The sequence below is a fragment of the Rhinoraja longicauda genome, chromosome 4, assembly GCF_053455715.1.
Source record: "Rhinoraja longicauda isolate Sanriku21f chromosome 4, sRhiLon1.1, whole genome shotgun sequence".
In the NCBI taxonomy this organism is placed as follows: domain Eukaryota; kingdom Metazoa; phylum Chordata; class Chondrichthyes; order Rajiformes; family Arhynchobatidae; genus Rhinoraja; species Rhinoraja longicauda.
In genome coordinates, this window is record NC_135956.1 from 11,579,842 (window position 1) to 11,592,076 (window position 12,235).

Consider the following 12,235-nt stretch of genomic DNA (forward strand, 5'->3'; position numbering starts at 1 on the left):
ACCCTCTGACTAAAAATATAGTTTTGAGCATTGCAGTGTGTCAGGTTCATGGACAAAGTCCAATGTTATAAAAAGGGTAGAGGTGAATTGGACAGTAGCCTAGCTTATGGAAGGACCATTCAGAAGCCTGATAACAGAGGGTAAGAAGTTGTTCCTGGGTCTAGTGATGCGCGCTTTCATGCTTCCGCACCTTCCGCTTGACAGGAGCAGGGAGAAGAAAGAATGACCGGGGTGGGACAAGGATTTGATTACATTGGCTGCTTTTCTGAGGCAGCGTAAAGTGTAAATGAAGTCAATGTTGGCAAGTCGGGTCTGTGTGATGGGCTGGGCTACATCCACAACTTTGGGCGGAACTGTTCCCAAACCAAGCTGTGATGCAACCCGACAGTATGCTTTCTGTAGTGCATCTGTAGAAGCTAGTGAGAGTCGTTGGAGACATGCCAGATGTTGTCAGTCTCCTAAGGAAGTAGAAGTGTTATAAGGAGTAGGAGCAGAATTAGGCCATTTGGCCCATCAAGTCTACTCCGCCCTTCAATCATGGCTGATCTATCTCTCCCTCCTAACCCCAGGAGGGTGTGCCTTCTTGGCTAATGCATGCATGTGGTTGATCCACTCCTACCTTATCCCCTGTCATTCCTTTGGTCAATAGAAGAATTTAATCATTGCTGTCTTGGTTTCTTTGTATACAGATAATAGGCCTCAATGAGAAACAAGAGGTGGTTGAAGGGCCTGTCACGGTGACGATTATAGTTCAAGACATAAATGACAACCAACCTTTATTTGTGGAGGCCGCGTATAATGGGGTCGTGTGGCAGAAATCCAGACCTGGTCAGTAATGTTTTGAATAATTTAGTTTAGTTTAATTTAATTTAGAGATGCAGTGTAGGAAAAAATTGCAGATGCTGGTTAAAATCGAAGGTGGACACAAAAAGCTGGAGTAACTCAGCGGGTCAGGCAGCATCTCTGGAGAGAAGGTGTGGGTCGAGACCCTTCTTCAGACTGATGGGAGGGGGCAGGACAAAGAATGTAGTCGGAGACAGGAAGACTAGTGGGAGAACTGGGAAGGTGGAGGGGATAGAAAGGGAAAGCAGGGACTATCTGAAGTTAGAGCAGTCAATGGTCCTACCGCTGGGGTGTAAACTACCCAAGTGAAATATGAGGTGCTGTTCCTCCAATTTGCACTGGGTCTCACTCTGACAATGGAGGAGGCCCAGGACAGAAAGGTCAGATTGGGAATGGGAGGGGGAGTTGAAGTGCTGAGCCACCGGGAGATCAGGCAGGTTAAGACGGACTGAGCGGAGGTGTTCAGCGAAACGATCGCCGAGCCTGCACTTGGTCTCGCCGATGTAGATAAGTGGACACCTGGAACAGTGCAGAAACAGGCCCTTCGGCCCACCGAATCTGCATCAACCAGCAATCCCCACACATTAACGCTACCCTACACACACTGGGGACAGTTTTACATTTATACATTTATACCAAGCCAATTAACCTACAAACCTGTACTCCTTTGGAGTGTGGGACGAAACCGAAGATCGCGGAGAAAACCCACGCAGGTCAAGGGGAGAACGTACAAACTCCGTACAGACAGCACCCGTAGTCAGGATCGAACCAGAGTCTCTGGCGCTTTAAGGCACAAGCTCTACCATTACACCACCGTACCGCCCTTTAAGATAGATTTAAAAAACATTGTCCACTAAATATCAATGAGACTGTCCTGTTGGAGTCATGGTGGAGAAGATGGGGTGGGATTAGTATTTATGTCAGATTTTAAAAAAGTATGAAGAGGTTTTGGGAGAGTCAAATTAGTTTAACACAAAATCCTGAAGTAACTCAGTGGGACAGTCAGCATCTCTGGGGAGAAGGAATTGGTCACATTTTGGGTTGAGACCCCTTTTCAGACCCTCACCCATAATTTATCACCCAAAGACATTTTCTTTTTTATGTATTCACAGGCAAGCCATTCATGAAGATAGAAGCCAAGGATTTGGATGACCCCAATACTCCTAATGCTCAAATACAATACAGCATCTCACAGCAGCTGCCCGGTGGTGGAATTCTCTTTTTCCAGATCAATAAAGAAACTGGGGCAATCTCCACAACTGAAGAAGGTATGTTAACCCAAAACGCATTTCAGTGCTAATGTTGCAATATATATTTCAGAAAATGCTGGAGTAACTCAGCAGGTCAGGCAGCATCTCAGGAGAGAAGGAATGGGTGACGTTTCGGGTCGAGACCCTTCTTCAGACTGTATTATTGGTCTGAAGAAGGGTCTCGACCCGAAACGTCATCCATTCCTTCTCTCCTGAGATGCTGCCTGACCTGCTGAGTTACTCCAGCATTCTGTGAAATAAATACCTTCGATTTGTACCAGCATCTGCAGCTATTTTCTTACACTAATATATATTTCAGAACATTTCTCTACAGTGACACAGTCATAGAGTTGCTGCCTTACTGCGCCAGAGACCCTGGTTCAATCCCGACTACCAGCGCTGTCTGTACAGAGTTTGTAACATTCTTCCCTTGACCGCGTGGGTTTTCTCCGGGTCTCTAAAGACGTACAGGTTTGGAGGTTCATTGGCTTCTGTAAATTGTCCCTGGTGTGCAGGATGAAACTAATATACAGGTCATTGCTGATTGGTGTGGACTCGGTGGGCTGAAAGGCCTGTTTCCACGCTGCATCTCTAAAACTAAACTAAACCAAAGCATGATTTTTTAGGTCCCCCCATTGTTGGAGATATCAGAAGGTATCTGGCAAGGTTAGAATATAAACATCATGAAAGCTTATTATTTATTAGTTGTGGTTTTTTTTTGCATCATACGTATTCAATCATGCATCTGTGATATGGGCTGGATCATACTGGTAGCCAGAAGCGGGATCATTGAAGATAGACACAAAAAGCTGGAGTAACTCAGCGGGACAGGCAGCATCTCTGGAGAGAAGGAGTGGGTGACTTTCCGGATTCATATCTCGGGCAGTAACGCACACAATCAGCCATTAATGTTAGTCAAATAACACAGGGAATGGGACAGCTGAGACAATAATGTCTCTTTTTTATTACCATCCAACGTGAATTTCTATGTCATGTTCTTTGTTGTTGACTCGTCATTAAATAAATGTGTTGGAAACAACACATTTCTTATTTTAGTTAGAGATACAGAGCAGAAACAAGCCCTTTGGCCCACCGAGTCCGTGCGCCAGCGATCCCTCCACACTAACACTATCCTACACACACTAGGGACAATTTGCAATTTTTACCAAAGCCAATTAACCTACAAACCTGTACTTCTTTGGAGTGTGAGAGGAAACCGGAGCACCCGGGGTAAACCTACGCAGGTCACGGGGAGAACGTACCAACTCCGTACTCAGGATCACATGTAGTCAGGATCGAATCCCGGGTCTCTGGTGCTCTAAGATAGCAACTCTACTGCTGTGCCACCGTGCCACTCAAAACTAATGTCAGAGTGAGGCTCAGTGCAAATTGGAGGAACAGCACCTCATATTTCGCTTTGGCAGCTTACACCCCGGCAGTATGAATATTGACTTTTCTAACTTCAAGTAACCCTTGCTTTCCCGCTCTCTCCATCCCTCCCTCCTTCCCAGTTCTCTGACCAGTCTGACGGTCCCTGATTACATTGTATCTCTGTTTTCTTTGTTGTTACTTTCTCCTAGCTAACAATGGTCCATTCTACATTTTCCTTGAGCTACATCTCTTTTGATCTCTTACACTTCCTTATCTCCGTGACTCCCTCTCCCCTGACTATCAGTCTGACGAAGGTGTCTCGAGCCGAAACGTCACCCATTCCTTTTCTCCAGAGACGCTGCCTGACCCGTCGAGTTATTCCAGCTTTTTGTGTCTCTCTTTGGTTTAAACCAGCATTTGCAGTTCCTTCCTACACTAATGCTTTGAGAATGTGTAGCATGAGTCATGTAGTCATATCTTTCTGAATTGCTCCTGCCGACGCACTGCACCTGTCCGTTACCTGCAACTATCTACAACCTTTTGTTTCGGCAATATTTGATTAGATTGAAAATTCTTTCATTATTTCCTTTTTTCCTGTATGCTCACCTTTCTTTTTGAGTTTGACACAGCATATTTCAACTTTATTGACGTTAATTGGACATGTTTCCCACTGACTTTAGGGCAGCACAGCTCTGGAGTTGCTGCCTTACAGCGCCAGAGACCTGGGTTCGATCCTGACCTCAGGTGTTGTCTGTAGGGAGTTCGTACGTTCTCCCTTTCACCGCATGTGTGTTCACCAGGTGCTCCAGTTTCCTCCCACATTTCAAAGATGTGCTGGTTGTAGGTTAATTAACTTCAATAAATTGTCCCTCGTGTGTAGAATAGAATTGGTGTTTGTGTGATCGCTGGTCGGTACGGACTTGGTGGGTCGAAGGGACTGGTTCCACGCTGTATCTCTACACCAAACTAGACTGGCTAGACACTCTAGTTTGTATATGGAGTATAATCTTCTTACTGGAAGAAGGGTATCTATTGTAGAGCAGTTTCTTTGAGCATGTGACCCTGGAGGCCATCAAAGCTGGCACTGAGCTTGAGTATGACTGATATCTTCAAATAGTTGAAAACACCCGCATAGTCATACAGTGGGGGAACGGGCCCTACAGCCTAACTTGTCCACACCGACCAAGATGCCCCATCTATACTAGTCTCACCTGCCCATGTTTGACCCACATCCCTCAAAACTGATTAGGACGGGTGTCTGGAATTATGTGGAGAAGGCAGGAGAATGGGTTGCGAGGGAAAGATAGATCAGAGTAGACCTTATGGACCGAATGGTCTAATTCTGCTCCTAGAACTTATGAACTTATGAGTTCAGTTTAATTTATTGTCACGTGTACCGACGTACAGTGAAAAGCTTTTGTTGCGTGCTAACAAGTCAGCAGAAAGACAATACATGATTACAATCAATCCATTTACAATGACTTCTCCCTCAATGTCAGCAAAGTGAAGAGGCTTGTCATCGACAGCATTAAGGTACACATGATAATAAGAAGGGTCTCAACCTGAAACATCACCTATCCATGTTCTCCAGAGATGTTGCCTGACCGGCTGAGTTACTCCAGCACTTTGTGTCTTTTTCTTTTGTTGTACTAATACCAAACATTTCCAAGCTTCTCACCATTTAAATTATGCTTTTACCTTCCTTTTACCAAAGAGTACCGCCTCACATTCTGCCACAATGCTTAGTTTAGTTTAGTTTAGTTTATTGGCACATGTACCAACGTACAGTGAAAAGCTTTTGTTACGTGCTAACCAGTCAGCGGAAAGACTATACATGATTACAGTCGAGCTATTGACAGTGTACAGATACATGATAAAGGGAATAACGTTCAGTGCAAGGTACAGTGGCACAGTGATCAAGTTGTTGCCTTACAGCACTTGCAGCACCAGAGACCTGGGTTCGATCCCGACTATGGGCGCTGTCTGTGCGGAGTTTGTGCGTTCTCTCCGTGACCGCGTGGGTTTTTTTCTGAGATCTTCGGTTTCCTCCCACACTCCAAAGGTGCACATGTATGTAGGTTAATTGGTAATTGGCTTGGTGTATGTGTAAATTGTCCCCAGTGTGAGTAGGAGACTGTTAATGTGCGGGGATTGCTGGGTGGCACGGACTCGGTGGGCCGAAGGGCCTGTTTCCGCGTTGTATCTCTAAACTAAACTAAGTCCAGTAAAGTTTGATTGAGGTCCGAGGGTCTCCAGTGAGGTAGATGTAGATTGGGACATGTCTCTAGTTGTTGATAGGATGATTCGGTTGCCTGATAACAGCTGGGAAGAAACTGTCCCTGAATCTGGAGGTGTTGGTTTTCACACTTCTATACCTCTTGCCTGATGGGAGAGGGGAGAAGAGGGTGCTTTGCCTTCCATGCTCTTGCCCACCCACTAAGCCCAAACACATCCACTTCCCATTAGACCTCCTCACTTGCCCACCCAACTTCACATCATCAGCAAGTATGGACATATTGCTTCCTGCCCTATCATCTACGTAGATAGTGAAGGCTCAAAGATGATTCCTGTAGCTGCTCTCGAATAACACTTTTGCCAACCCATAAAAAAAATGTGTTCATTCCTTCTCTTTGATTTCTGCCTTTGAAGGAGGTACGTGTCCATACCACTGTGCACTAGAAATCAATTGAAGTTACTTGCCTTTTACTGGTATACTTAATCAAGCTGCTTTTGACTGATGTGCAATGCTGAAGTAACTCAGCGGGACAGGCAGCATCTCTGGAGAGAAGGAATGGGTGACATTTCGGGTCGTGACCCTTCTTCAGCGTCAGTCCCGCTGAGTTGCTCTAGCATTTTGTGTCTATCTTTGGTTTAAACCAGCATCTGCAGTTCCTTCCTACACATTTTGTTTGCTTTTGACTGATTATGTTTTCAATGCAGTCAGGGATGAGTGTGCTACTGGCCACACCGGCATTTATTAGCCATCACGATTAGGCTTTGAGAGTTCAGCACTATCTTCATGAACCTCTGGATTGCAACTGGTCAAGACACTTTAGACTTTAGAGATACAGCGTGGAAACAGGCCCTTCTGCCCACCAAGTCGGCGCCGACCAGCGATCACGCAGCACACTAACACTACCCTGCACACAATAAGGGCAATTCACAATTTTACCGAAGCCAATTAATCTACAAAACTGTAGGTCTTTAGAGTGTCGGAGAAAACCGGTGCACCCGGAGAAAACCCACGCAGTCGGGGAGAAAGTACAAATTCCATACAGACAGCACCAGTAGTCAGGATTGAACCCGGGACTCTGGCGCTGCAAGGCAGCAACTCTACCGCTGCGCCACCGTGCCGCTCGACCCGAAACATCACCATTCGTTCTCTCCAGAGATGCTGCCTGATCCGCTGAGTTACTCCAGCATTTTGTGTATACCTTTGATTTGGTTGTTATACTGTCATGAGCCAAGTGTATTTAATTGTATTGACAATGGAACAATGAAATTCTTACTTGCAGCAGCTTAACAGGCCTGTAAATGGAATACATAGATAGACAATAGGTGCAGGAGGAGGCCATTCGGCCCTTCGAGCCAGCACCGCCATTCAATGTGATCATGGCTGATCATTCTCAATCAGTACCCCGTTCCTGCCTTCTCCCCATACCCCCTGACTCCACTATCCTTAAGAGCTCTATCTAGCTCTCTCTTGAATGCATGATTAAATATATGATACAAAAAAACTTAAATTAACAACTACAAAGCTGAAGAAAAAAACCCATGGTGTGTTGGAAGGAACCCGGATGTTGTTTTACATCAAAGATAGACACAAAGTGCTGGAGTAACTCAACGGGTCAGGCAGCATCTCTGGAGAAAAGGAATAGGTGACATTTCTGGTCGAGACCCTTCCTCAGACATGTATACCTGTATATACATATGTATTATGTATACTTATATATTATGTAATAAATACCTAAAATTATACATAAAATTAATATATATATAATATATAAATACTATATATAGACTTCTTCGGGTCTGAAGAAGGGTCTCGACCCGAAACGTCACCCATTCCTTCTCTCCCGAGATGCTGCCTGACCTGCTGAGTTACTCCAGCATTTTGTGAATAAATCGATTTGTACCAGCATCTGCAGTTATTTTCTTATATATAAATACTGAACTTTTGTCGTTGTTTACTCTAGAGTTTGTAGAGTATGATGTGTACATACCTGTTGTGCTGTTGCAAGTAAGAATTTCATTGTTCCATTTCAGGACATAGGACATTTGACACCAAGGTGGAATTCATTGCCACAGACGGCTGTGGAGGCCAAGTCAGTGAATAATTTTAAGGCAGAGATAGATAGATTCTCGATTAGTACGGGTGTCAGGGGTTATGGGGAGAAGGCAGGGAATGAGGTTAGGAGGGTGAGATAGATCAGCCATGATTGACTAGCGGAGTAGACTTTTTAGTTTTTAGTTTTTAGTTTTAGAGATACAGGCCCTTCGGCCCACCGAGTGGGATCCTAACCAGCGATCCCCGCACATTAACACTACACACACTAGGGACAATTTGTACACTCTACCAAGCCAATTAACCCACACACCTGTACGTCTTTGGAGTGTGGGAGAAAACCCACGGGGAGAACGTACAAACTCCGTACAGACAGCACCTGTAGCCAGGATCAAACCCTGGTCTCAGGCGCTGCAAACGCTGTAAGCAGCAACTCTACCGCTGCGCCACCTTGACGGGCTGAATGGCCTCATTCTACTCCTATTCCTTATGACCTTGTGACCTAATAAAACACTCTTGACTCTTAGCTCGTTTGATTTGGGCTTGACTTGACCTGTGGCTTAATGTTTTCTTAAAATACTTCATTGCAGGATATGAATCACTTGATCCAGCCAAGGTGAAGAAGTACGAGGTGATAGTTGCTGCACAGGATTCTGCCAAATTACCTCTCAGTACAAACATGGTAATAACTATTGACGTAAAGGAGAATCTGTGGAAGTCACCTGGAAAAATAGATGTTTTGGAGAATTCTACTGATCCATTCCCCCAGACAATCACAAAGGTAAGACCTTCGACTGCTGGGAATTAGTGAGTTGTGTCCATGACCATCAGATCCAAATGGACAGAATCGAGTCATACAGCGCGGAAACAGGCCCTTCAGCCCAATTTGCCCACACACTGACCAAGATGCCCTATCTGCGCAAGTCCCACATACCTGTGTTTGATCCATATCTCTCAAAATCTTTCCAGAGGACATAGGTTCAAGGTGAAGGGGAAAAGATTTTACAGGAATCTGAGGGTTTGACTTTTTCACACAAAGGGTGGTGGGTGTATGGACCAGCTTCCAGAGGAGGTAGTTGAAGCTGGGACTATCCCAACGTTTAAGAAACAGTTAGGCAGGTACATGGATAGGACAAATTTGGAGGGATATGGACCAAACGCAGGCAGGTGGAAAAAGTGTAGCTGGGACGGTGTGGGCAAGTTGGGCCGTAGGGCCTGTTTCCAAACTGTATCACTCTATGACTCTACCCATGTACCTGTCCAAATGTGTTTTAAATGTTGTTACAGTGCCTGCCTCAACTACCTCCTCTGGCAGCTCGTTCCATACACCCACCACCCTCTGAGCGAGAAGGGTTTCCCCTCAGGTTCCTATTAAATCGTTCCCCTCTCACCTTAAACCAATGTCCTCTGGTTCTTGGATTCCCTACCCTGGGTAAAAGACTGTGCACTCACCCTGTCTATACCCCTCGTGATCTTACACAGTTCTGTAAGATCATCCCTCAGCCTCCTACACTCCAAGGAATAGAGTCCCAGCCAGCTCAACCTCTCCCTGTAGCTCAGGCCCTCAAGTCCTGACAACGTCCTCGTAAATCTCCTCTGCACCCTTTCCAGCTTGACAACATCTTTCCAAAAACAGGGTGCCAAACTGAACACAATACTCCAAATACAGCTTCACCATTAATGGTCTCCATTAATGGTCTCCAGATTAATTTTGCCATACTGACTGAAGGTTATATACAACATCATAATTAAAAGTGGCTCTGAAAAGTAACTTTCTGAAATAACTTCAGTCAAAAATGTCCTGAAAAAATAATAATTTCTGAGTATATTTTCGCCCTAAATTATGAGTATTTGTAAGGCAAAGGGGAGGAACCCAAAGAAAAGCAATTTTGTGTAAATTTCCCAACAATTTTTTATGGTTGCTGCAGTTACACAGTAATTAAACTGTCTGCGAATTACCAGATTACGTACTTTAAAATAAAATTATTATTCATGATTGTCAATTAAACTGCCTTCTTCCAAAGTGCAAAAAGTATAGTGAGGGGTATTAATCTTTTAGAATTAATTGCATTATTGGGGACTTTACTCAAGTCATTATTTTATTTGTCATCGTCCTTTATGAAGGCGTTTATCCCATTTCTCACAGTGATAAGGATCAGCCTGCTGCAATCTTGGTAAATATTTCTAAAATTAAATTAAAACTTGCACAAACAAGGCGACCTAACAAGGCAAAAGCCTGAAACTTTCAGGGAATATTCAGCAGTTTAGTTTAGTTTAGTTTGGTTTAGAACAGGCCCTTTCGGCCCACCGGGTCCGCGCCGACCAGCGATCCCCACACTTTAACACTATCCTCTACCCACTATTTTTACATTTGCCAAGCCGATTAACCTACAAACCTGTGCATCTTTGGAGCGTGGAAGGAAACTGAAGATCTTGGAGAAAACCCACGCAGGTCACGAGGAGAACGTACAAACTCCGTACAGCCGTAGTCAGGATCGAACCCGGGTCTCTGGCGCTGCATTCGCTGTAAAGCTGCAACTCTACCGCTGCGCCACCGTACCGCCCATCAGTTCAGCTGCATTTGTACAGAGAGAAACAACTTAGACCTAAGAGCAAAGAAAGAAAGAGCAGTGGTAGCGGTGTTGCCTTACAGCGCCGAGACCCAGGTTCGATCCTGACTATGGGTGCTGTTTTGTACGCCGTTTGTACGTTCTCCCCGTGACTGCGTGGGTATTCTCCGAGATCTTCGGTTTCCTCACACACTCCAAAGACACACAGGTTTGTAGGTTAATATGCTTGGTATAAATGTAAATTGTCCCCATTGTGTGTAGGATAGTGTTTATGTGTGGGGATCGCTGGTCGGCGTGGACTTGGTGGGCTGAAGGGCCTGCTCCCACATTGCATCTCTAAAGTAAACTAAAAACTAAAGATTTGTAGAGAGAGAAAGAGCTGGGGCCTTGGAGACCAAGACAAATAATGGATGACACATAGAACATAGAACATAGATCAGTACAGCCCTGGGACAGTGGTGATAACAGGTTGTGTAAACTAACTGGGTCAACATTTATGTGACTGCATCTGAGAATGACTCATTTCAGAATGTAGCAAAAACAACAACAGAAAATGCTTGATAAATTTAACAGGTTGGGCACTGCGTCTGTGGAAAGTGAAACAGATTTTAAAATTTTAGGTCAATCTAGGTAAGAGGGAAAACAATTAGTTTAGTTCAGAGATACAGCGCGGAAACAGTCCCTTTGGCCCCCCGAGTCTGCACCGACCAGCGATCCCTGCACACTAACACTATCCTACACTAGGGACAAATTTTACATTTATACCAAGCCAATTATCGTGTTAACGGTGGCGCAGCGGTAGATTTTCTGCCTTACAGCGCCAGAGAGCCAGGTTCGATCCCGATTACGGGTGCTGTCTGTATGGCATTTGTACGTTCTCCCCGTCACCTCATGGGTTTCTCCGAGAACTTCGGTTTCCTTCCACACCCCACCAACATACGCGGTTGTAGGTTAATTGGCTTGGTGAAATTGTAAATTGTCCCTAGTCAATAGTCAATTTATTTGTCACATACACATAACTGTGCAGTGAAATGAAAAATTACCCGCAGTTCAACAATAAGACCAATAAAAATAAGCAATAAAAATAAGCAATAACACATACAATCATAAACTAACACCAAACAAAAGAAACATCCATCACAGTGAGTCTCCTCCAGTCACCTCCTCACTGTGATGGAAGGCCAGAATGTATTTTTCTCTTCCCCTGCCGTCTTCTTCCCGCGGTCAGGCTGTTGGAGTTGCCACATCGGGGCGGTCAGGGCTCCCGACATTGAAACGCCGCACCAGACGGTGAAAGGCCCGCGGCGGGTCGACCCAAGCCCCACTATTCGGGGCGGGCGAAGACGCTGTCGCTGCCGCAGCCGGAGCTCCCGAGTGTAGGATAGTGTTAGTGCAAGGGGATCACTGGTCGACGCGGTGGGCCGAAGAGCCTGTTATCGCTCTGCATCTCTAAACTAAACTAAACTAAACTAAACTAAACTAAACTAAACTAAACTAAACTAAACTAAACTAAACTAAACTAAACTAAACTAACAATGATAGTCAACTGGACCCATCTTTATGTTAGTGTAGTTTATTATTGTCACGTGCACCGAGGTACAGTGAAAAGCATTTTGTTTGCGTGCTATCCAGTCAGCGAAAAGACTCTACATGATTACAATCCAGCTGTAATACAGTCAAGTAGCATCCGATTAAAGATAGTCCGAGGGTTGATGAGGTAGATGGGAGGTCAGGTATGCTCTCAAGTTGGTGAGCGAATAGTTCAGTTGCCTGATAACAGCTGGGATGAAACCGTCCCTGAATGTGGAGGTGTGCGTTTTCACACTTGATGGGAGAGGGGAAAAGAGGGTGTGACTGGTCCTTGAGTACGCAGCTGGCCTGGCCGAGGCAGCGTAAAGTAGTCTGTCTCCATTGGC

General features: G+C 45.0%; 1 protein-coding gene across 1 annotated transcript in view; it reads left to right on the plus strand.

Annotated features, from left to right (window-relative positions):
- The window catches only part of cdh17 (cadherin 17, LI cadherin (liver-intestine)), a 91,783-nt gene that overhangs the window by 40,201 nt on the left and 39,347 nt on the right, over positions 1-12,235 (plus strand). Inside the window, exons 5-7 of the mRNA XM_078398495.1 lie at positions 690-828; positions 1,956-2,111; positions 8,340-8,530. Coding sequence (XP_078254621.1) covers positions 690-828; positions 1,956-2,111; positions 8,340-8,530 — 486 coding nt within the window. The remainder of the gene's footprint in view (positions 1-689; positions 829-1,955; positions 2,112-8,339; positions 8,531-12,235) is intronic.